The following is a 27,101-nucleotide window of genomic DNA, read 5'->3' on the forward strand; positions in this document are numbered from 1 at the left end:
CAAACTTAGCAGGGTGTTTTTTGTTTTTTATTATCACCATCTCACAATGTCATTTTAAATTATTAGAAGAGCGACCTGGTTAGATTAATAATTTACCCCCAAGCTTTTTTATCGACTACGTAGTCCTTTATACTATAGGTAATAGGAATTTTCTAAAGGTTAAAAATGTATCTTCTCCCACTGCTTTATCAACTCTCAGAGCATTGACGCACAAGTGAAAATAGTATCTCAATAATATATTGTGTAAAAATAAACTGGGATAAACTTCTCCTATTCCATGTTCCCGTGCTTTGCAGGTGGACACGTTAATTATATCCCCTGTCAGGGGATATAATCGGGGAATATAATTTTAGCTGAAAGTGAAGCCGAGTCCTAACCAGGAGGCCATCACCAATAAATAAAAAACCGCAATAAATAGGATAAAAACACGCAATCCCGTACAAAAGGCAGTTCTACCGCACTGTAACTTAGAGTAATATTATACACAAATATAGTTTGCAGTCTGCGCGTATCGATCCCCTGCACCCCTGTGCAATGGCTGATGCGTCATCCCACTGAGTCACCCCACGCCCCGACTTTCTACGGATAACAATTCCAAGCCCAATTGGAGTAATAATATATTATAAATTCAAAACTTTAAAAACCTCCGTAGAATACTGTACTGTGGATATATATTGTGTGCAGTATTCTACTAGTCCATTAATTCAAGCCCATTAATTTGATACCCATATTGAAGGATGAAAAAAGTAATTCACCATTTTGTATTTGAAATATGTCATAATTTATAGTTTTCTGGTAGTTTACTATCCTTTCATTTGATGCGAAAATTTTGTAAATATGATGGCCATATTGGACCGATTTTCATCAAACATACCTAGTAACACTGTCATATTGGCAGTGTTTTTCGTATTCACCTTTCGAATAAAAAAATAAATAAATCGGTTCATCCGTTCGGCCGCTACGATGCCACAGACAAAACACACACACATAGACACGTCAAACTTATAACCCCATTATTTTTGCGTATAACAAATAAAAACATGGAACTAACTCTTACTTTGCCAACGTTATGAGTCATACGAGTTCTTGATAATATCATGATTCATCGATCGGTGACGAAAACGTATCTATTGAGACATTCGACCGTTTCGAATACAGACACGTCACTTTGGATTCTTTTAAATAAATAATAACTAAGAATCTACGTATAATTCTTACAAACAGACACGTTTTCGAGTTACCATCATTAAAACAACTTACTTGTACTGTACAAAAACATATATGTATCAACGCTTCAGAAGTGTGATAGGTCTAGATGATTAAAACACATTTGAATTTAAATTTGGTTAATAGCCTCGTATAAATATCGGGCCATTACCCGCCATTGGCTAATCTGTGTAATGGCATAAGATCTTGTCTAGTGGGAGGCTTCGGCCGTGGCTAGTTACAACATTTATTCCACTACAAAGACGTGCCACTAAGCAATTAAGAATTGCGATGTCAATCCGGTTAGATTTTAATTTAATAGCACATTTATCGGTAGAAATACTTAATAAAACCTTCTCTTGTGTTTTTTTGGTAAAGGTTAGGCGGTAAAGGTGCGATTCCAATTAAGAGACATTTTAAAAAAACAATAAAAATTTTAGAGTTTGACATAATATGCACCAATCAGATTAAAAAAAATTGTAAAGTATCAGTTCAGTCTCTCGAGTTTCAAGTCAAAGTTTCTTGTTCAAAGGTGCATGTATTTTCAAGAAATAACCCTCCTGGAAATTTACCTTCCGACGCCCCTGGGCAATAAACTTATCGATTACATCATCGAATAAATATTTAGTATTAAGTGATAAAGCCCAATGAAGATAAGAACATTCTTAAACGATTAAATATCGATTTCAAAATTGCCCTAGTAGGTTTCGTACAAAAGTAGAGCAATACTTATTTATTACTTAATCTAACCAGGAACTTTTGATATAACATATAACACTCATACTTAAGTTTAAACAATATATTAAAACACATTTAAAACACGATCGTTATTACTACACGGTTGATGAATTCCTTAACGACAAGGCTGCTTGGAAGCAGGCCACTCCGGTCTAATCTCTAACAAGACAGAAAAAAATCTAGAGATTGTTAAACTATAAAATGATGTTGGAAAAGAGCAATCTGCTGAGTTTCTTGCCGACTCTTCTCAGTGGAATCTGCCTTCCGAACACGTCGTAGAGTCACTACAAACAGACTGACTTGACGTTTCAAAAGTGCTTATAAATTAGGCCTACTTGAAATAAATGAATTTTGAATTTGAATTTGAATTCATATCTGCGCGCTTCAGTCGTGTGGTGACGACAGATCAGAATACAGTTGTCACCATGCATCGAGGCTCTTTTCTGTGCTACTACTGTTAACTGCGATCATCAACCTGTCTTCGCAGCGTCGGGTTTATGGCAAACTCTGCGTTGCAAGAAGCTACGAGTCCAGCAGTGGAATGTTATAGGCGACTTGAAATGATGATAATACTTAACTAGCTTTAAATTAACTATGACTAACACCTGGGAATCCACCATTCTTATTTATGTTTCACATAGTTTATATGTTAATATTTTTCTAAAAACTACTGGTCCTTTATTTAAAATTGTCATTGGCCAACAGAATGCTCTGCTGAAGATTATTTTCAGTAGGTTGCACCTTTCGTTCACCTTTTTTAATTTCATAAAAATAAAAAAAAACGTCATGCTGGCACGTTTTGTAAGCTGTCAAAAGTGTAAAAGTGTAATCTTTCATTAATTCAATACATTTAATTTCCTCAGAAACGGGCTAACCTACAGAATACTCTTAAAAAACTAGAAGTTGAGCTTTTTGCGATGGAGGTCGTCCGGGAAAGAACTACTGCCATGTTTATTTCTGCCAAGTAGAATTGCTGTCTGAAGGGCGCGGTCGCTGATGTTAATAACAGGCACATAAGGCTGAGGTTAATGGACACAGGGCGGCACTTTGTAGGTACCAGGCTTTCCTTGCATTCCCTACTCTGTTTATAGGCGATGATTTCCTCTTACTATCAGGGGGCTTTTCGCTCGGTCCGTCAAACTATAAAAAAACAGATCGGATTGCTCGCTTAGTATCATTCAATCACACAAACAAACTCTTAAGCTTACTTGAATAATATATACAAGTAACAACTATCGATAACTTGGAAATAACTACCTCTTTTCGCAACTTTTTTATTTTCTTCACAGGGGGTGCCATTTTGGAGACGAGGGTCGGCAGTCGAGACATTCGTAAAGTCGTTAGTAAATTGAGAGTCGCACTAAATGCGTGTCATGCAAGTTCAATAAACTCGGGCAGATTCCACAATATGTATTTTATTGTGTGATACAGCCCAGCCCGACCGTTTTATGGGCCAGCGACCACCCAGAGCGCCTTCTAATATTGTTACTTAGGTACAGATTATTTTTATATTTAACACGTGTTAAAAATTTCGTTTTGTTTATACTTTTATCCCGTTTGAAATGGTAACGGTAAACGACATGAACGGTTGCGGCCATAAAGTGAAAGAATTAACTTAGAGGATACAAACACTAAATTCTCACAGGAAGATGACGAAGATGACGTAGAGAATTATGTGTATTCCTTTGACAGCCTGACGTCTCTAAACCATTTACAAATAGTGCCTATTCTGTTGTATAACTCTCTCTTAATTTTCTACACTAAACTCAGGTCTAGAAAATAGCTGTACCTACTTATTTGTGAAAACGGTTATTTTTAGAATTAGGCTAGTCGTTAGTAAAAACGGGCATTAGTTGGATTATCATGCGATAATGTATGCATCAATGATTGCGCATTATCGCTACAAACGAAAGGTCTAGGGAAACAGCTCGGACTGCGCCTATTGCTTCAAGTTCATCGATCATATACATATAAATAATTACAAATCAATAATATTAAAATGTCTGTCTTTGAATCCGAAATATTGTCTATTATTTGCCCACTTTCTTCGTCCGCGTTAATTACGGTTTAACAAATCCCTTGGGAATCGTTTGGTTTCCTGGGATAAAAAGTAGCCCATGTTACTCTCTGTACTTGGAACTAAATCTATGCCAAAATCCAGTTGATTAGTTCCTTAGACCGTAAGGGACAAACAGTCGAACAAACAAAAACACTTTTATATGTATTGTAAGGAAATAAGGAATTGTAAGGAAGCAAGTATTAAACATAGCTATACATATATATAGTGATTGAACGCTCGGATTCCTTAAAGTGCAAATTGGTTTGTGTAAAGATGCGTAAGTACAATGGGCCTGATAAGAAAGCTCATAGACACTTATCTGGCAATGGACTGATGCTAATATTAGTAAGCAAGCTACGCTTTTAAATCTGCAATCAAGAAATCCGTAGATGCACCATAACCACAGTAAATATAGAAGCTGAAGTGTTTAGTGTGGCAATAATAGCTCTAGTTAGACGTCAGGGTGGTAATAAAGCCTGTCTGTCCTACTACTACCATCTACTGCGCTCACCAATCCGGCCCAGCGTGATTTTTATGGGCAAACCCTCCCCTTGGAAGAGGCCTTTAGTCCAATAGTGAATGTTATTGGCTACAGATGATCTTAGAGAACCTAATAACACCAAGATATCCAGAGTCCCAGTTATCAAAGCACAGATTTGATTCCAAACGAGACACTAAGTAGTCTACGAGTAGAACCCACTAAGTGACATTAAGTGACACACATTGATTCGCTAGATACAAGCGTCATAGATCGTAATGCATGGAATTTTGCAAGAAACCTATAGCCAGTGAAACTCTATGGCTGGGATGAAAAGACCAATGTAGGATTTTTGTAGTATATTGAAGAGATTTTTGTGACACAGCAATGTAGGTACTCTCTTTTTCTCTACACACGTTTTGCTCCGACATACACCGGAACATCCTCAGGAGATGTTGACTTTATGAAGAATTCAGGAAGCTCACTTAACACTTATGAATTGTAAAGTGAACACACGTTTTGCTCCAGTGGGTACAGAGTGCATTGCCGAAGATCTGTTTTGTGTGGAGAATAAAGATTGAAGAAATTATAAATTACACCATACAGATTCTCCTACTTTTCGCGGAGTACCTATTGAAAATTAGGTTTATATTGTCTATTTTATCGATAATAAACACTAGAGAAGTCGCAGGCTACAATGCTATTCTGTAATATTATTAGTTTACTAAATTACTATGCCAGCACGCATGGGTTATTAAACTGGCACTAAATTACTAATACGTAATTATTGTAATATTCGGCTCTATATTGCACGCTTGGAATCCACTATAACTAGGTTAAATATACGCTAATGCGATCGCTTCGTTTGTATAAGCTGATTAATTGGCTTAAAGTTAGAAGACTAATATGCATCTATTTTTCCAACAGAACCCTCCCGGGCGCGGTGGTGAGCTCTGTGTCTTATGTGTGCAGAACCCCGGTAGTGACATTTTGGAAAGTTATAATTTATTCATAAACTTACGTCAGGCATGATAGTTGTCAAGCGCAAGTCTATCAAGTATAAAAAATAAGTCTATGGTCTTCTTCTTCTTTTGATTTATTGCTTGTCGTAGTGTAGTGGAAGATATCGGCTGTGGCTAGTTACCAACCTACCGACAAAGACGTGCTGCCATTTTAGTTAGAAATTCTAGTGATTGGGTAGAATTCACACACGTTACTTAACTCTTAGGCATGCAGGATAGCTTAAGTAACCCTTTAGGCTTTAAAAACTTAGATGTACACGTGTGTAGATCATAGTTTTGCTGCGATCTGCACGCATTCGATTATTGCGAACGGATTGTCTGTGTTAAGGGTTCTTTACTAAGAAGATACATGGTGTGAAATAAATTGATTATATAGGTAACATACCTCCGTACAAAAATAACTCTTATACTTGGCGCTGTAAACGGATAGAAGAGAAATATAATCATCCCAAACGCTTTGCATACAAAGAGGACGTCATCCGCTATTGCAATTTAATATTCAGCCGGCGTTCATTATCCATACGCCCTCCTGTCTTATATTACAAAGTAAAATGTAGCATTCGTCGTCCTATTTCAAGTTTGCCTTCGTAAACAGCTAGCCCTCTAAAGGCACTCGAGAAACCTTAAAAGGCATCCCGACGGCGCAGGCGCGTCGAGTCGCCTCCACGCCATTTTTGGAAGTATAACAGAAACCTTGGGCCGCCTGTAACCAGCTAACACAAGCACTATATGCCTTAATAAGACTAGATTCAAGTTTCTATCGCGAAATCGTAATGGAACAATCGCTTTGTATGCTCTCGCCAGTCTCAGGACTCAATGACTTCGCATATATGGCGTTTTTGTCGCTAATTGCTAACCTACATTCCCACAATGGGAGAAATGTCGATATCTGTAATGGCACGTCACATGTTCGTGTTCTACAGCTGTTGACACGAGAACATGTTATTTTTAGTTGAGTTCGATAAGTTCAATCGCGTTCGTTAATATTTTTTTAAGCGTAATTTAGAATTTAAACTTTTGTTATTAAAATTTATTTTAAATGTTTTATTGACGGCTGATATCAAACAAAGAATATCTTTTGGGAGAGAGAGTGCCGTGCATTCTTCGGTCTAGATAAAACTTTAAATTAAATATATTAATCCAAATACCTACTCTTTTCCATGAATATGGGAAGTGGGATAGACGCACGCTATATTAAAATATTAAACAAATGATGTCGATATGTTCTCGAGTTATAATACTTAACTAAGAATAACTTGGTATAACATACCTACCCTGATTTACATTCCATTTTTTCTTACTGCACAATCTTCTTATTGAATCATCATAAAATATTAAAAACAACAATGAAAACGGAGAGTTATGAACATAGATAATTCATATACTTTCACTAAAAATTGATTACATAATAACGAAAATTAAAAGTAAAAAAATAGAACGTTGTTAAGCTAGGGAAACATTTAAAAATAATAGATAATAACCGGATTTCCTGTTTATCTGTGTCGTGAGCAATTATGCATTTTTTTTTTAAGTAAACGTGCCAGGCTTTACAGAATATCTCCAGATGTTGGGTGGAAGCGGACGGAAGGAAACACATGCTTCGGTGTCAAGGCGAAACGCAAGACTCGCGAAACATCCTTATAAGTGCATGGTTTTATCTCTCACCTTGGATTTGAGTTAAGTAAGGTTATATATCGTAAATGTAAACAAAGTTTCCTTATTAAAGATACGTGTGTGGTAAGTATATCTATAACCAGTGAATTTCTACCAACCACGATAACTATATTTATTTAATTCAAGAAATTTAAAATATAATCGCTTGATGGAGGAAAACATCGAGGATAACAATACCTTAAATTCACAGAGAAGGCACGAACGAGATTGATCGGTGAAAAAAAAAAAAGTGTGTGTACTTATGTACACGCGTTAGAAGTTATACTTCTTTGGCGTATGAAAAACTAATAAAAATGCAGGAGTCATTAACGACAAATAATAAAATTAATCAAAAAGATTTTATTTAAATAAAAAAGGTTTTATTAACGTAGATAATATTTATTTATTCACACTGTTTGTACTGTTACGAAACACGTGTTCTAAATATAAAAATACTAGAATATACAACTTGAACATAGTTATCGATTTGCATGCCACCTAGAACTAACTTTACGATGTAGAATTCAGGTTGTAATTAGATTTTTAGTTCTTAATTATTAATCTACGACAACACAGAAACACATGGAAAACTTACAAATTTACAGTCCTTGACTTAATTTCAATAATATAACGTTAGTAATAATATGTTACGAATACTCCCACGCCCTACAAATTCCATAGAACTTCGCTCATCAAATTCGGCCAATGTGCCAAAACCGGTTTCCTTACAATCCTGCACTCCGGAGTTCCGATGGGCGTTAGTATCGATGCTCAAACAAAATAAACCCTTTCACATTAAAATCAATCACTGAAGCACCCATATATATAGTTTTCATTCAACTACAAGTTGGCCCTTAACTGCAACCTCACATGATCTAAAATAGATGATCATCATCTAGCCACGTAGTCTCTCACCATACCAGACACAAAAAATATGGCACAGAGTTAGTTGAGAGAGCAGAGAGTTACCTTTCATTCCAGGAATACAAACGTTTCCAAAGGGATCTGTAAATAAACGTAGATAATAAACGCGGACGAAGAACGTGCGTCAGCTACTTAGTATTTAAATAAATATACTAAATATAGGTACTATGTCATTAAACACATCGCCATCTCGCCCCAAAGTAAGCGCAGCTTGTGTTATGTATACCAAGATAGCTAATGAATATTTTTATGAATATAATACAAATAAATACTTCTAATATACAGATAAACACCCAGACACTGAAAAACAATCATGTTCATCACACAAACATTTTCCAGTAGTGGGAATCGAACCCACGGCCTTGGATTCAGAAAGCAGGGTCGCTGCCTACTGCGCCGGTCTGCCCACGAATAACTATATTTAGCAAGCCATTTGCGTTTTCGATCTAGTGGTAGATGTTCGACACGAAGGCTGGCCACTGCATTCGTTTCCCCGAGACAGCTCCAAAATTGTTAGGTGTTAGGTTCTTCTGTCAAGAAAGCCTTTTGTTATATCGGATTGACATAAACACAAATTCCATTATGTTCACATAACTCTTTCACGTGTATTAAGATAATAAATATAGTTAAGTTTGAGTGTCGATGAAATTGGGATTACTAATTTCATCTACACTTAAACTAGTTATTCTGAATGTAGAAAAACAGCTTTTTCCACCCCCTCTGCAAAGAATGCAGGGCACAAAGCAGTCGGTGCTGATCATAGTATCGTACAGAATCATACAGAATTCAGTTTTCACTGTTTTTGGCAATATATGCCATAAACAGTGAAAACGGCATATCACACTTCACGAACTTTTCCCGTTTTCTCCGTTTAAGGTAAACGTATAGAATATTAGAGGTAAAATAATAACTGTCAACTCCTGAATAAAGTAACTAACCGCCTGTTCGATATACACTACTAAAGTGGAGTGGTATTGAATGCTTCAATATTACTGTTGTACACAATTTCTGTAAGTTCCTAATTCTGTGAACAATATCATCATAATCAGGGTTGTTATCTATATGATTTCATATCCGGATACGGTTGGAAAAACATGTCTAAAATTCATGTTATGAATAATATTATAGCTACTCAGTTATGTTAGTAAAAAAAATATATTTAAAAACTAAAACCCTGAAAACCATCTGGAAACGAATTAGTCTTAATGATAACCAAATCGGTTAAAGAATGACGCACCCATTTAATTCTAACTATTAGCAAGCCAATATGGCCGCCATAACAAACGACGCGAAGTCCTTGCCCTCGGACTCTTTCCATGTCCGTTGCGAATTTAAATTCGAAACACAACGATTTTTATTTTGGCTAGCGGACATGTCCAATTTTGTGAAGGAATGGCTCCTCCGAATATAAGGAAGGATTTGCGACCACCAGAAGGTGATCATATCTGATCTATGTGAAATGTTTTTTTAATTATTATTGAACAAAAATGACCATTGAAAATTAACCTTCCATTCCATTACTAATGTCAAGTTGACTGGTAAAGTTCAAATGCTTTTGAACCGATTTAAATAAATGGAACATCCTCTGATAATACGGTCTTATGTACGTTGTACTAACGTACTGGTGCGCAATATTTTAGTAAACGTTTGATATTTCACGGTCTCATCTAGTTATTATATCACTATTAAGCAGGTATATTTCCATGAAGTATTATTTGTTAATATAATAATCGATGACGCGATGATGGCCTAACTAAACAAAACATCAAGTCTTAAAATTCCTGACGCGTCGCATTGACCTTGTGGAAAATCGTTTGTTTCGAATTTTGTACGTTACGTTGGCTTGGCTTGCACGTCAACAGTTACATCACTAAGTTTACGACATTTGTCGTCTAAAGTTAAGCGTGATTAACTCAATATTAGTGGTTATTTTATTAACAGCGATGAGCAATAGAGATATTATCTAAATTTTTAAGGTTACGACCCTTATAACAGAGATCTTAAATAAGTTTAATTTTCAAATAAGGCTGGTACATTTGGTATCATTTGTTTTTTAAAAGAGTAAATGTTTCTTTAATAGTTGTTCCTTTAATATCTGAAATAAAAATGGTCAAAGTTACTCAACTTAGCAGTTATGTTTTTTACGAGCGGCAACCTTTTCGGCATTTTAAGGATCTGCTCTTTAATAACTTTAAATTCACTACAAGCCAAATAAGATTATTAAAATTCAGGTCGTTTTCCGAGTTATGCAATAATCAATAACTTTCACTTGTAATGTAAAACTGCACCTTTAGGTAGATACAAGTATTGTGCTGTGTGGACTTGAATGCACAATTTTTTGAAACTCTTTAAATTTCTTGTAGGTTAGTTGCAAAATTAAAAATTATGTAACTCTGATTTAATTTAAGAGCAGTGCTCCTTCTTTCTCTTTTGGAAGTTTTAGATAAGATTCGGGGTTGCTTTAATAAATTAAACATTAAACAGAAGTTCTGTTACTAAACTGACGGCCGATTGGCGCAGTTTGCAGCGATCCTGCTTTCTGAGCCCCAGGCCGTGGGTTCGATTCCCACTACTGGAAAATGTCTGTGTGATGAGCATTTATATTTTTCAGTGTCTGGGTGTTTATATGTATATTTTAAGTATTTATGTATGTTATTCATAAAAATATTCATCAGTTGTCTTAGTACCCATAACACAAGCTACGCTTACTTTGGGGCTAGATGGCGATGTGTGTACTGTCCTAGTATATTTATTTATTTATTTTATTAAAACTAAATTCAAAGTCGTCTGAGTTAAAAAAAAAAAACTATAAAAATATTGAAAACTTTCGACTTTTTGCTAGATTTACTTTAACCACTTAACTCGTAACAACTAACAATCTATGGTTTAGTTTAGTTTAGTTTCAATATACCTAGTGTTTTACTCGATTCAGTCAAATGATCTTTGATTAGGTACGAAGGAAGGCATTTAAACGTTGATTTACTGAACGAAGTTATTTGTATCGACATGTAAAGAGATTCACTGATATCTAAATTAAATAATAGATACGCTACTTCTTGAATAGCAACCAACTAAATCATAAATGTTATATATATATATATACATATATATATATAATTAGTGAGAATAAAATAATTCTTTATTTATTAATGTTTGCTAATGATACATGTTATCAGGCTTATTTTAAGAGAGTTACCGCATAAATGCTATTTTGACTGTCTTGCCTCAACAAAGGTATCAAGTATATAAGTGAAGATTGTGTTACGGAAATTTTCTAAACCTTAAATATAGGTATATATATAGTGTAACTTAAGTAATAGTGAAAATATACTTAGTTGTCAAACACTCCCTAACTAATTTTCACTGTTAACTATGTATGTACCAAAGTATTAAAGACACGCCAATGTGCCATGTGGTTACGCGATGTCTTGTATTTGCTATTGATATGTAACGAAGTTACTTGTATTTAATGTCTACTTCCGTATCGAAATGTTTTTATTGTTATAAATATGGTAGCAGTATCAAAATGTGGCTCTTTTCGATACATTTAGCAATATCTTCATAAACTGAAGCAAAGAAAAGGACAGGCAAAATATATTAATGTACCATATACGCCATTACTATCTGCCACCAAATGCAATTAAAAGTATAAACTTTATAACGACGGGTAACTTTGCTGTATGGGCTTTATACCTATCTCTACCTATCTTTTTTGTTATTAAGGTAGGTACGCAGGTTATATGGTCGGTACATTTGGGATTACTTTAGATTTTTTTATACGTGTTTATTGATTTTAACAACTATTAATTCGAAAATACTGAACCTGATAGTTATATGCCAAATATTCATAGTAACCATGGAAATATTATTGATTTTACTTATATTTTCCTGTTTGTAGATTGTATGCAACTATATATAATAACCTAGTCATTTTAATAGACTCTCATTCATAACAGCTGCATAAATACTCCAACAAATTCATGACAATCTGAAATAACTTTATCTTACCCTTAATCGACTTCAGAAATAGTCTGTTTCACTTTAAGACTATTTTAGCGAGTCAAATTTGGACTCTTAGTTCTATTGAATTTTCGTCAAAATAGTAATGCGAGCAATATCTATGTATTATGTTTCAAATTAACTAACAAAACATTAAATGGACCGTTGACATTTGAATTACCTACAATTTATGTTATAAAAACAAACAGAACTCTTGAATTCTGAGTATTGAGTTATGCGTCATCAGACAATATATTACGCGAGAAACCTACAGACATGCTACTTATTTGACAAAAATACTAATAAAGCTAAAATCATTTAAATAAGTGTATGTGTGTATCATAAAATCCATTATGCCTTGCCACAGTTCTGTATGTTTATTTTGCGATTTCTCCGTCAATTGTGCACAGAAAATCCTAGAAACTCACCTACTAGCCCCAACAATAAATCCTCTGTACTTTTAGTTCTTAGTTAAATCGAAACTTATCGTTGGGCTCTTATTTTCCACAACGTAACCAAGTAATAAAAGATGAATTGTAAAAAAAACAACATGAATCCGTGCCAGTTTTCTTCTGAACGCTCTTGAAACAATGTGGCGTCAAATGTACCCATATAGCAAACAATCTCGGTTCTCAACGGAGACTCGCACGTGAAAGTAAAAGAATATGTATGAATAGAGAAAGTATAGCCACTGTGAACGAGAGGAAAGCAGCTTCCATATTCTAGGGAACTTGCTTAATACACTCTTAGATCGAAACGCAGCCGTGAAGCGGAACATCCAAAAAATACAGATTTCTAAAAAATTTGCAATTAAAAGTAGCTTTTGGCGAATGCATTATGAGAAAAATAAGAGCATATAGGTATAAATATGTACATTAATATGTAAGTGGGTAATTAACAAGACTTTTTAGGGTTCCGAATCTTATATTAGAACAAACGAAACTCTTATATGGTCTCTTATAGATGTAAAAAAAAAAAATTTTTCGCAACAAAATTAAACAACCTTTCAACGCGTTAAAAAGAACTAGAAACTATCCGATTTATTTGCATTATTGCTGCCGGGTCGTTGAACTTTTTTTCTTTTAACATGAGAGTCACTGATGATAGTCATCTGTGAAAGTTTAATCTAAAAGTCGTATGTACCAGACCAATGACTAAATATCATAGTCTCAATTCAGAAAATTAGTTGTAATGATGACGAAGCTTCGTCATCGTATAAAGTAAAAACCAAATAGTCACAGATTTAGTATTTCTTCGATCAAAGACTTCATCTGTTGAACTTCCCATCATCGTTTCCTACTAAAAATGTCGTGTAAGAGATAGTTAGTGACGTAATGGCGCCATAACGAATACTTATGGGTAGGAAATAAAAATAAATTTTCTCTTACTCGTATGGCTTTGACATTTTTTATTCCCAACATGACATTGTGGGAAGTGATGATGCAGTCTAAGATGGTAGCGGGCTGACCTGTTGGGAAGTATGGTAGTCATACCCTTTATCGGTTTCTACGCGACATCGCACCAGAACACTAAATCGCTTAGCGGCACCCAAGACCAGACCAGAGAAAATTCACAAATTATAAATTCCCAAATTCGAACCCGGGACCTCCTGCGCTTACCGTTGCGCAAGGGAGGTCGTCAACACACACACATTAGTAGGTACATTTATGAAATTTACAAAATTAACAGAATTAAAAGTCGTGTCATTATATTAACAAGAACGATTTAGTTCTGACAATAATATGATTAATTTCATATGCCACTTACTTATCAATTCTTACATACAAAAAATTTAATAATGTTAAAATCGAGTTCCCTTTTAAAAAGATAATTATTATTTTTTATTTCACCTGTAATAGTTAAATGTTTATTTATTCTTTAAAAAAATTGTTTTATAAATATAACCTAAAATAAACTATTAAGATGCTGGCAGCATTGCCCCTTTGGATGTCCAAACTAATTCGTTGGCCCGCTCTAGGATCACCGTTAGACTCAATAACCCTTTTCGATAATTGTTTGAAAAGAGCTCGTGCCTCCGGACCCCACGGTCCCAAAGTCTCTACTCCAAAAGGCACAAAAATGAAGCTGCTATCCAGGTTTTCATCTCAACGGTATGAGCGTCATACCATCAGGTCTTAAGTTAAGTTAAGTTCCCTTTTGTATAAGACAGGATTTTTTTTTTCTTTTAAATAATACTGAATATTTTTCTGGCATATTGATTGCATATTCATTTATTAAACCTCATCTTTATTAATTTATTATCTATCCAAAATAATTTCTATGTTTCACATGTATTTCAAACGTGATGTCCATGTTTTTTTTTCAAAGAATTAACAATTTCTTAAAATAAGAAGAGTAGGCCGCTTTTAGCACCTACGTAGCATTGCTTATTGTTAATCTATTGGTAATGATCATAGCACAAAAATGCAAAAAATATGATATTATGCAAATGAGCTATAATATAGTCCTAAAGAAAGTTTTGATTTGATGCGATGTATTTAACCTGTGGAAGTTGGGGTCCCAAGGTGCTGCATTGGTGACTCCGCACCGGTAAACAAAAAATCCTACGTCGAAGTGATAATAATGCTGATGATCTATATTAATATTTTTTTGTTTGTTTGTCTCCGGTTTCAACCATATTTTTGCCAAAACAGCTGAACTATCACGAAGTACCATAGGTTATAATTAAATTAAAAATAATTAGAGATACTTAAGAAAATTACAATATTGTAAGCCATAGTAGTAAAATTTCCGCAATTTTGTGTTCTAAAATTTTATTAGATCGCCGCCGCGTCGTTAAAAACAAAATTTGGTTGCATTAGTATCGCAGTATTCATTCTTATTAAAATAGATGGTTTTATCATCAAGGGTATATACTTTTTAATTCATTACAATCAGATATTTAATTTAGATAATATAGCGAGTTTAAAGAATTGACTTTTTATCGTTTACAAAGATTTTCGTTTCGACAGAGTGTTACTTCTTTATCTCAAAGGTACGTGCAAAATAAGACATCGCTATATTAATCTATATCTATTAAGGACTACACCTAAACAAAACATTTACTTTTAAAAACTACACTTCATTTTTTACAGACAACTTCAAAATGTCAGTGGAGCTACGCGTCTTTCAAATACGCGATGCATTAAAAAAAAGACAAACGCTGACGAAGCCGCAGGCAACAGCTTGTGATGTATATTATGTAGGTACTTGTATCCATGCTAATAGTACATTTTAAATTTCACGGACCATTTAGCGTCTAGGAAGCTGTGTAAACTATCAAAACTATTATCGAATGAAATATAGGTCACGGTCCATTCCCACGCCCTGACACTAACAATGGACGAAGGAGTGGATCAGAGCAGAATCCTACCATATTTGGCGTGAATACCAAGCGACAGCCGTCAGAGCGGATAAGCCGAGCTTTACGCACCGATGCACTTGGAAGGCTACTACGCACCTATGATTTGTCTGCAGGGCTGGCATTATAAAGACACAATTAATAAAGTATCGCGTTAAATAAATCATTGTCATTATCAGATCAGAATGTCAACTGTCATCACCGCAGGTGTCGTATGAGAAGGGAGGGAATATATCCATGGGCGTACCCAGCTTCTGGTGCAGGGGTCAGATCATCCGCGGCTGTTTTGTGTTTTAAAGTGCCTTCTAAGATCGCCAAAACTGTTGTTAATGCCTGTCTGTATCTTGGCCGTCATACATTTTTTAAGACGGTTCATACATTTTCTGCGAGATATCCAGTGAGGGGGGAGGGGAGCTGCCATCCCCTGCCTCACCCTGGATACGCCCATGAGTATAAGAGCGTATATAGAGCGCAGATGGTAGTGCGACTACCATCTTCTGCGATCATAAACCCCTCTGCCCAGCTTGGTGATTATCGGCAAATCCACCCGTCAGGAGAGGCAATTAGTCCAGCAGTGGACTCTTATGCTAGTGATGGTGATAACCGTTCTTTGGGTTTTTGTAAGAAGTCACTCAAACACTACCTTACCCGATGATGACGATTATGCTATCTTAATTCTTAAGCAACAAGTTCTAAGAAGGTTCTATTAACCTCTTCAACTCTTAAGCAACGAGTTCTAAGAAGGTTCGATCAACTTCTTCAACACAGAGTGCCTATTACTTCAAGCAAATGGCCAGAGGTTTTTTTTATAGTAATAATTGACGGGCCAAGCAGATCTTGATGCAGATTAAGCAGATCAGGTGGGCTTATGGTAAGTGGAAAACCATTGCCTATAAAGAGTAACACTTCGCAGGGAACGCAAGAAACTCGCCCTTCCACGTGCCGCCCTGTGTCCTTGTGTCTGTAACCTGAGGTGAAGGTGCCTCGTGGACCTGTAATTACACCGGTATACACGCCCTTCAGACTGGAACACAGCACTGCAACCAGTGGCGTGCATGGAAGGTATGCACAGGGTATGCAGATGATATAAAATGAAGAAAATCTCCAGTACAAGTTATGAAAACTTAAGGGTAGGCTTTTTATAACTCTTACAATGCCTAATCCTTACTTTTATATGAGTCACACTGGATTTTTTCTTTTTTATCATCTGCCCGATTAGTGCATACCATGTGCATACTCCGTATGCACGCCGCTGACTGCAATATGCTGCTCAGCGAAAGAAATAAGCATGGAGTTGGCTGGAACAGTGGATAGATACAAACTACTGATATTCACGCAGAGGTTGTATTTAAAATTAATGTGAAAAAACATATTATTATATTAATCGCCATCCCTAAATCTCGGACATTTAAGTAGCAAGATGTGATGTAGCTAACGGAAAAATGTTAATTTAATATTTTTTAATTAGACGGCAACAAAACCGACTCTCTCTTTGTATTTTATTAAATAGCGGAGCGTCAGCTGATTCATAAGGTTACCCGTTATCGAAATACATAACTATATATTTACATTTTTACACCAGAAAATAAATAGCAGTATGTTTAAAGGCCGTAGTCCACCACGCTGGCCAAGTGTTGGTTGGTGGACTTCACACAGCTTTGAGAACATTAATTAGAACTCTCAGGTATGCAGATTTCCTTACGATGTATTTCTTCACCGTTGAAGCAAGTGATATTTTAATTGCTGATATTCATAAATATAGCATAAAAGGTATGTAGAAAATAGAGCGCAAATATATGAATATATATTATATGGCATGTTTTTAGCAGTGGCGTGCACAGGAATTTAGACCAGGGTAAGCATAAAGAAGTAAAATGGCATAAAATGGCAAAATCCTCCTCCGTTGCCAGTTATATGAAAATTTTAGGGTATGCATTGCTTTTGTGCATGTATGAAGTGCACGCCACTGGTTTTTAGATGTTGTGTTTCTGATACGCTACGGCGCGGCCTACAGTTTACAAATACGGTCGCTCAAGCTGAGGCCATCTGCCGTGCCTTATGGCTATTCCCGTCCATTTGAGGCATCGCCTAGTTTGGCTAAAACGCTTTGGTGCACCACATCAGTTAGTGCTGTAAAATTAGTATTTGGATTTCTTAACGTATGTAGGTGCCTACCTAATATGACAACTGAGATTGGGGATAATTTTACTGGTAGACTGCAGGTAGGTGTGTAACACGACTTGAATCTACTGAGCCAATGCAATGCGGGGAGCAATGGATCCTTAAATTTCGTTAGACATTAGTTTTCTAAAAACGAGCTATTTTATTTTTAAATAAATTTTATGTATCGACAAAACTTTTATAAACGGACAAAAACCTATAAAATGTCATAATTTGACTAAAAAACAAGTCGTTCAAATTCTGAATACCAATTAATTATTAAGCTACTAATTATTTTTTTTAAATTTATTATTTATTTTATATTATTGAAACTTTCTATTTGTAACAACACTACACAGTAAGGAAAAAAGGGGAGAATAGAGAGAAACACAGATACCTGAGTAAATTCAAAAGGCCTTATCGCTTAGAAGCTATCACCGCCAGGGAACCTTAGGATTAGGGCAAAATGAGCGAGAACAAAATGTAATAAAAGTAAATGCTGCACCGTTCTGTAGGATTTCCTCTCGCCAAAAGTTGTCTGGGGATATAGAATGGGCTTACTTACTTACTTACTTACTTACTTTTAGCGATAAGACTACCTATGCACGCTTAATTTGTTAGGCTGCTATATTGTTTTTTTTTCTTAATTATATTATTATTTGTGCGTAAAATAAAGTATTGAAATTAAATAAAAAACCAGTCAATTTAATTTCATCTGGCGTGAGAAAGTATAAAAGTAGTAGAGTATTAAAAGCATAACCATGGATAAAATAATTCTTTATTACAAAAATCATAAGAAACGACTTATCCAATGGATCGCAACGCGAATAAAATACACAAGCACAGCGTCCCTGACCGTGACCTCGATCGTTTGACGCTTCAAGTCTGAACAACCAAGCACGTCTCTCAAGTTCGTCTGACGTTCATCTTTTCTTTTTTTAATAGGCCTGAAAAAAAGAGCAGGTTCTATTTTCGAGTGCATATAATGTAGTTTTCTGTGGTATATTCATCGATTCCCACGGGCTCAGTCAACGGCTAATTTTATTATTTGAAATGTGTTTCGTCACTAAGTAGGCATCTTATTAGGAGATCCCATGGAAATCGAGGGAAATCCTCAAATTTTATAGCCAGGATAGGTACATAGTAAATATATTTATTTAGAATATTTACTCATACATATATTTACTGTACTGTCGAACTCTTTCGAATCTAGCTCAAACCAAACGCAGTTCGATTATCTAGAGGGAGTCACGCGACTTTGGTTATTTTTTTTCGATAGGTGAACAGAAACTGGGGCCACACTATTGCTTGTGGCAGTATTATTGTAATATCCTTATTTTAAGCACGTCAAGGTATGTGAAATAAACTGTCATTTTATTATAATACTGGCACCATTGCCAGAACTAAATGAGTTATAGAAACATAGCACATAGTGATTGCTAACTTGTATCTATAACAATCCCTATCCCTACTAATATTATAAATGTCAATGTTAGTTTGTTTGTTACGCTTTCACGCAAAAACTACTAAACCGATCCTCATGAAACTTTGTACACATATTCTTGGAAGTGTTAGAAGTAATATAGGATACTTTTTATCCCGACATTAAGCTTGGTTCCTTTGAGAGAAGGGATGAGTGTTTGACGATTTTACACCATAACTCCGACAAATTATAACCGATTTAAATAATTATATTTGTACTATAGAAGTATATGTGTTTAATTTTGCCCAAACTGTGGTTGGAGATAGAGGACAGAACTCTTCAGCGGACAGCAGCAAACCCCTCATTTGTCTTAGCGAGACCGAAAACTCAATTTTTTTTAGAACTACAACTAAATTTAATGTCACATCAAAAAATAAACGCAGACGAAGTCGCGGCCAACCGCTATTTAGGAATAAATCGTTTGATTTTATATTATCTGTCAAACATTTTTAATGTGTGGTGATACACGAATTATTCAAGCTTTTATAAAAAATACATTTATTTTATAAAGAAACACTTGTACAATGAAGTACCAAAGATGTGATGACAGAAATTAAAAATCTTTCGAACGATCATAAGGCCACCATTCAAATTAAGACTTTTAAAAAGTGTAGATAAGTACTTTTTCAGGTTAACTCTTGCCTCTGATGAAATTGTTATCAAGAAGCCTTAGAAGACCATTTGTGCCCAGCAGTGGGCTATTAATTAGATTAATGGTAAAGGTAACGACTAACGAACTGTTCATTCCCGTGGCGTGACCTGCATTTGACCAGTAATTTGAAGATCATACTTTTTGACTAAATGGATAACGAAATTTTTCAATTTCGACAGTTTGCGTTTTAGCACTTCATTTTCTTGCTCTAATTTTTTAATTTTGCCTTTTTGCCGGATTCTTTGTTTTTGCAATGTATTAACTTGAGATTTCAATGAAATTTCTATTTTATCTTCGAATATTCGTTTTGAGTCTTCCGCCACTGGTTTTGAGTCGGAGACGTCATCGGGTACTAGTTTTGAGTCGGACTCATCATCACTTACTGATTTTGAATCAGATTCTTCATCGCTTTCTGATGTAGCGGCCTTGGGTTTTTTATCCTGAAATATAAATAACAATAATGATAATAAAAAATATGTAAAAAGAAATCCATTGCAGTACAAGTAAGCGTTGAAGTTCCGTGGCGTTTTGCATTTAAATGGTTTACCCAAAAGCTCCAAACACTAACTGGGCTTCCTCTATGCTTCTCAGTGTCATAAGAGTGCCGTTTAATGAATTATTCAGAATCGTAAAACTTACCTCGCAAGGTAATGATCCTTTTTTCAAACAAGCTCTTCCCGTTTTTCCAACTTTAATATCTTTATTTCTGAAATGTTTTGAGCATAATTTTGATGCACTAGAAGGGAGCCAATTTTCTTCTCTTCGTTCTTTTTGGACAAATCGTATCCATTCCTTACGAGTTTTGTTACCAACTGAAGGAAACCTACAGTAGCAAAATATTTAAATTTTATTTTATAGATGTTATCGATAAATACTATTGATTTTTATTGATTATAAGCACATCACTTTTAAAATCAAGAGTAGTATTTACCAAAAATAAGTAGCACGTAGTATCTGCAAATTGCTCTAATAATAATAGAAGGGCAATCAATCGTCACAAGTAGCAGACATTACTATTTATTGAAAATGAACAATACTTACGAGAAAAAACTCCAGTTAGATTCAGGGCATCGACCAGACCGAGATTTGCAGTAGCGTAACACGCAAGTCGGCATAGTTAGAGAGAAAACTATTTATTTCCAATAAAAAATCACGCTCACAACCGCCCAAATTAAAAACGGACACAAGACTGTTCAAGCAGTTGCCAATTGGCCTTTATTCCAGTTGCCAATTGGCCACATTTTTGTGTACAAAACAACGAACAATGGCGATGAAAAAAACTTTTTTTTCCCGCTCTGTCCCCGTACCCTGTACGTATACCCGTCTCAGTTTATCAATAACAGGTTATTGATTTCCCTGCGTCTCAGACTTACTATACACCTAACGCCATCTGCCAGTCGGTAGGCGTGTTTGTTAAACTTAAGTAAATTATCAAATGGACTTTTAAATTTTTATACATTATAATGTTTATTTATAAAGTGTAGCAGTCTTCAGATTCTGTTTTAAAAAGCATATTCTAATGTTTTTTTTTATTAGACAGTTCTGTAAAGGTTCGTAGCGCCATCTTCTATTGTATATAGTAAACATGCATGTCATTTGTGTTGCCAGTTATATAACCTCACCTCCTATACCTGTGACCTTAACAGATAACATATGTACCTATTCAATTATTTTCTTTACTTAAGTTTTTACCAAAACATTATTTTATCTCAATAAAAAAACTTAATTAATTATCTTTTATTATTTATTTATTATTTTCCGTTTTATGTGACTAATTTGCAAACATAGTAAGTTCTATGATCCATCCAACCATAAATGCTGCCAGTTAAAATAAAGAAAAATAAAACAGCTGTCGCCTCTTCTGTCAAACTGTGTGTCATTGCTGTTACTATCATCCAGCAAATTATTTCCTATTAGTTTACTAAATTATTATTATATTTGCAATTTGCATGCCCATACAACATCATTTGTAAACAGATGACTTATGGGATAAACAGCACAATCAACTGGAACACTTTTAATGAATGCTATGGCCATGTTATATTTAGAAATATGACAGAAAATAGGTACACAAGTTTATATTTCTCAATAATTCCCCCTATCTCGTCTAGTTTTTATTTATCTCATGTATTTTTAAGTTTTATTAATCTAAGCTGTGTTTCTTGCTTTCAGGAAGAGATCTCGAGAAGAGGATTCATGTGAATTTATGCCTCTATCAAAAAGGATAAATAATTTGCATATCAACAATAACTTGACCAGTACATTATCTCAGTCTTCAGATTCTAGTCAGAGCAGTGCCATTGCTATAGAAAATGGAATATCGTCGCCTAGTCCATTATCTGATTCAGAAAGAAGGCCCAGTTATGACCCTGGAATCAACTCATCGGAGAGTAGGTATTACTTCGAAAATAAGTTACTTTTCGAATTACACTTAGAAAGAATACAAAGAACTGGACAGCAATTCCCTTTTTAAACTTTAGGTTAGTGTAATTTTATAAGTTGGGTACCTACCTGTATTGTTACGCCTAATATTATTAATTATATTACACTAAATATGTTAATAAATTTTGTTTAAATTATAATGCTTTATTTTATTTATTACTAATTAACTGGAAACCTATAATATGATGACCTAATTTATTATTACTGCAGCTGCACTATTGTATTGTATTCAAGTTTTTGTATGATGAATTATCTTGAATATTACATCGACCAATCATATTTAAACTATTAGAGCGCCACCTGGCGTTAAGTTTGGGAACGCTAATAACAGTAATGGCGGATATCATTTGTTGTGTGCGAGGGAACGTTGTTATTTATTTGTGTCTTGTAATGAAATATATTTTAATTTAAGTTAACAAGTTACAAAAACAAACAATAACAGTTTTTGGTGTCTGTAATTTATCAATGGTGTGAGGTGAGTAAATAAATGTCGATGTTATTCGTAACGTGTGAATATCCGTGACCTTATTTTGGAAGCGGTACTTTGTGTACCGTTAGACGGGCGCGTGGCTGTCCCTGTGTTGTCGCGAGAGTGCCGCAGCCGGGCGAGAGGGCCGTACAACCCCTCCTCTCGCGGTTTTCCTGGCGGTGGTGGAAGGAGCCGGGAGCGGGAGTGAGTTCGTGTATCGAAAAGCATATGGAGGGGATCCGCATCTTGGTGGGGATGCGTAGGTATAGCCGCGTTTGATGGACACTCAGCTGGGCAAAAGGAACTGGTAGGGGTGAACAACCTTGCACCTTTTGTACGTTCCGCCTACGAGCAAACGGATACAAACGAAAATTTATGAATTAAAACACGAGAAAAATCCATCCATTGCGTAACTGAACTCTCGTAAAAACGGCCATTTGTAAGAATTTCTTTGTCTCGTTCGCATGCCACAGTCTACACTTGGGGTGACCTTGCCTCAAAGTTCAGATGTCCAAACTGTTATATTAATATCTAGCCGGCCTTGAAATGAAAACTAAGTTAATAAGTTACCTATTACAAATTTTTATCTTTATCCAACTTCGTCGTAAATGCTCTAACGACAATAGCGATACAAATCAATAAGACAATTTTGAATGAGATAAATAAAACACCGCTTATACAAATATATTTGTCATAATTATGTTGCAATTGATTAAATCATTAAAATTAAATTGCTCGTCTTTAACTATTTTTTTTTAATTTTCCTTAACGGCTAAACAAATAGTACCGTAAGATATTGCGGGAGATTTTATCTTTATAAAACAAAATCTCAAACAAGTTACTCCAACGCTAATTAAAAAATACAATTGAACGACAAATTACGTATCGTAATAGATTAATTAGAACTTAAAGCTATTCACACGTACACACACACAATAGCACACATATAAATCCAAAGGTATGTAACAAGCCGATTACCCAACTAACAGGCTTCCTACAGTAACTGAACCACAGCCACACCTTGCCTTGTGAAAGTACAGCAAAGAGAAAGTGAGCATCATACCAAACCAAGTAACTATACGAACATACAAACTGCGTATAACTGACGGCGGACTAAACCAGTCAAGTATCGGCTCAGGTCTGCTAAAAAAACTTTCTTTAACCTACTTTCTTCGTAGTTGCGATCACGAGTGAGAGGCGAATCTCGCGGTCTCTGAATCGCAATTTTAGTGTTTCGTGTTTGGTGGTTGGTAGTGGTGTGCCCTGGCCCCTACCATCGTTCCCAGTGTAGTCCCGATGGTCGGTGGTGGGATCGCGTGGGGATACGGTGGTTAGTGACTCAAGTGGGACAGTGGTCTCTTTTCACCCGCCTGCGAAAAAGTGGGTGAAGAATGTGTGATATGCAGAAAATGCCTACAAGAGACGATGATTCTTGGTAGGGGAGAAATTATTCTTATAAATTTTTTTTAATAATATAATTATCCAGTCCACCAAATATTTATGGTCTACCTAATATTGTAACTTTTTATTTTTAAGCATTAACTATGTATACAGGCCAACATTGCCAAATATATAACTTTTTGTTGTTGAGTTATAATAATTGTCCCAGTTTAAATACTTAAAGTTGCGTCTGTTTATGTAATATCCAAAGTAGATACATTTTAAATAACAACTTTTGGAAATATGACAGAATATACTGCAATAATTTATACAGCATTCTTTGTAGACAAACAACTTTTTCTTTAGTTTTGTTTTAATATCATGAATGGAACAAATGTTACCTATATCACCTAAAGCTATTGAATAAACAGACAGTTAATGCTACATATTAGAAACATAAGAATATTAAAGTCATCCAGTTAGTCATCAATTTCTATCACAAGTTATATTTAGAAATCTATACATGAAAGTTGCATCACATATCTAGCGCTATGACACAAATACAACATCCTAGTGTCTATATTATTATTATTAGATCACATTTGCAAAAGAGAAGTTTTACTAAGATACTGGGTTTATATCAAAAAATTGTTATTGTTTGAATCGATTCTGTTCATTCGTGTCAACTTGCAATAAAAGAAAAATCATTACAGTGATACTATTTTATTTTATAGCATTTTGAAGAATATTATATTCCTTGTATTTACTTTATTTTTCCTTATAAAACAAAATCTCTTTGATAGAGTCATGTAAACTTTCTCTTTCCTAACTATTATTATAACAGTCTTTAATCCTCTGCTTTACCCTCTTAATAATGTAATTTTAAAAATCCCTAAATAAAAACTCATTACACGATAACAGTTAAAGGTCACATACACGATTTCTGGCCAACGAAGTGCAAAAATGTCCCTGGACAGTAAAGGTATAATAAATTAAAGAAATATTAACATGTCCGTTGCAAAATCTCTCCACTGTATCTAGAGTTATGTTGTATGATTTCTAACATTCAGTCCGTGGGGGTATTAATAAGTAGATGCTAAATATATTCAATAAAGTAACGTGTATTCATAAGTGTGTACCTGGAGAGAAGTGAAACTTCTTTGATTTATTTGCAAAAGCTTGTATTGTATATTGACAATCCATTGATTGTCTAGATTAAAAAAAAAAAAACCTGGTTAAGTTTGTTGTGGGCTCTTCTTAGACCAGGGTGCGTTTGGAACCCTCCTAGCTTTAGTTTAAAGTTAACGAATGCAGTTCTCACCATCACTAACATTAGTGTAACATGTTAAATGTGTAAACGCTTATAAGTGCCTGTAATGAGGTATAAATGAATAAAATATTTTTGAATTTAAATTTGAATCTGAACCTGATGCAGATTAGAGGATACAGTGGTCCAGTATCGAGGCTCACTCAGCCTTCAGCATTTAAGTTTCACAACCAAACTTAAATAATATTACTTTCTATTGTAATCAAATCAACCAATCAGTGTTGTCCTATAGACAATATATTTTGCTTCTTATATTTTATATATTCTGTATTTATATATAATTACTTATATATAATAATTAAATACTGTTAATTAACATAGATATAGTCAAAGTCAAAGTCAAATATTTCTGTATTCAAATAGGCACATAGATGGCACTTTTGATGCATTATATATATATATATATATTTATATATATATTCTGTTATTATGATGTTACAAATATACTGCCCTGAGGCACTGCCCATAGTGAAGGGAGGCTGGGTACACCTACGAGGGTTATGATATATTCTTAAACCAAAATATGTTTTAAGTTTTAAAAAATAAAATATATTTTTTGTTTGCAGTGACGAAGAGTCCGAAATGAATTTTGCTGCGTTCCAGGCAGTTGCAGGGCCGGGGACTCACTTTGTGACAACTGGGGGTCAGATGCCCAAAATGCAGCAGAATATGACAAATAATGGAACATCTTTGTCGCAGGTACAACCCATTGCCTTTTTTTTTAAATAATGCCTGATGCGTACAACTTTGTTGGGCGTAACTGAGTGGTTATGTTAAGCTTGCACGCATTAAAAACTCTGTTTGTCTCTGGATGAACCAAATTAGAGCATTAGAACACGTCGCTGCACCAAGTGCAGGTTAGTAGGCTTTATCGATTATTATAACATGTTAAGCCGGGTCCAGATGTGTATATTATGAAAATTAAGCTATATGTGCTATACTACGTGAAAAGCATTAGAATCTGTATGGTGTAATTTATAATTTCTTCAATCCTTATACCCTCTACGCATGTTTTGCTACATCCTCAGCACGGCTAGGATGAGCAGGAGACAATTATATCCCCACAACTTTATCGACTCTCAGAGCATTTGCACACAAGTGGAAATAATATACAACTATTATATGTGTCATAATAAACTATTACTTCTTCTTCAACTAAGACTTCTCCTATTCCATATTCCCATACTTTAGCAGGTGGACACGTTAATTATATTGCCCCCGATTATATCCCCTTTTACAGGGGATATAATTTATGTCTCTTGCCCGTGCTAGCTCTGCTGGAGATGTTGACTTCGCTATGAATAAATGTTAAGACTCCAATCTAACCTTTATCCAATACAGATATTATATGTAAAATTGGCATGATCCCCTTATCAGTATTTTTAACATGTACCATGACCACAAATGTGATCGTGTGATGATAAGCAATCATGATACGAAAGCATCTGGACCCGGCTTTATTTACGTAATAACCGATAGAGAATGGAACCCACGGTGTCGCGATCCATGATACTAATGCTGAAATAATTAGGTTACAGAAAATATGTCGCATCAAATGAAGTCGATTTCCTCTTCCATTTTTGAAGTAGGTCAAATATCTGATTCGTAGACGGTAGGTATATAGCTTAGGCATTACATAACAATATGTACAGTGGTATGACTTATGTGGTCACGACTTTCACTTCCGCGGATAGATTTATCTCACGTGAACCCTGTAACGATAAACCCATTGTCTGAAGGTCTAAATT

The 27,101-nt window shown here is 35.0% G+C and overlaps 3 protein-coding genes across 8 annotated transcripts in view; 2 read left to right on the top strand and 1 right to left on the bottom strand.

Moving 5' to 3' along the window:
- Positions 1–18,457: 18,457 nt before the first annotated feature.
- Positions 18,458–20,988, bottom strand: LOC120629493 (peroxynitrite isomerase THAP4-like). Of its 2 annotated transcripts, XM_039898434.1 has the most exons (4): positions 20,777–20,988; positions 20,375–20,558; positions 20,119–20,175; positions 18,458–18,547 (listed from the first exon to the last, which is right to left on the bottom strand). In XM_039898434.1, the coding sequence occupies exons 1-4, from the start codon at positions 20,848–20,850 to the stop codon at positions 18,539–18,541; spliced, it is 324 nt and encodes a 107-aa protein (XP_039754368.1). In that variant the 5' UTR covers positions 20,851–20,988; the 3' UTR covers positions 18,458–18,538. The 2 variants fall into 2 exon arrangements, with proteins under 2 accessions (XP_039754368.1, XP_039754367.1); XM_039898433.1 differs by lacking the exon at positions 18,458–18,547 and having other exon boundaries at positions 19,656–20,175.
- Positions 20,989–21,602: 614 nt separating this feature from the next.
- LOC120629342 lies at positions 21,603–22,311 on the top strand. Its single transcript, XM_039898260.1, has 2 exons — positions 21,603–21,801; positions 21,908–22,311. Exons 1-2 carry the CDS (start codon positions 21,713–21,715, stop codon positions 22,206–22,208), a joined length of 390 nt encoding a protein of 129 aa, XP_039754194.1. The 5' UTR covers positions 21,603–21,712; the 3' UTR covers positions 22,209–22,311.
- A 209-nt stretch (positions 22,312–22,520) lies between these two features.
- Positions 22,521–27,101, top strand: part of LOC120629146 (zinc finger protein with KRAB and SCAN domains 5-like) — a 28,324-nt gene continuing 23,743 nt past the window's right edge. For 4 of the 5 annotated variants that reach the window (XM_039897941.1, XM_039897943.1, XM_039897942.1 and 1 more), the window contains exons 1-2: positions 22,780–22,909; positions 25,920–26,052. In XM_039897941.1, the coding sequence (XP_039753875.1) occupies positions 22,875–22,909; positions 25,920–26,052 (168 nt within the window). In that variant the 5' untranslated portion in view covers positions 22,780–22,874. Of the gene's footprint in view, positions 22,653–22,779; positions 22,910–25,919; positions 26,053–27,101 lie in introns of those variants that run through there. The other variant, XM_039897944.1, reaches the window with a different exon arrangement.

This window comes from Pararge aegeria, chromosome 14 (assembly GCF_905163445.1).
Source record: "Pararge aegeria chromosome 14, ilParAegt1.1, whole genome shotgun sequence".
NCBI classification, from domain to species: Eukaryota; Metazoa; Arthropoda; class Insecta; order Lepidoptera; family Nymphalidae; genus Pararge; species Pararge aegeria.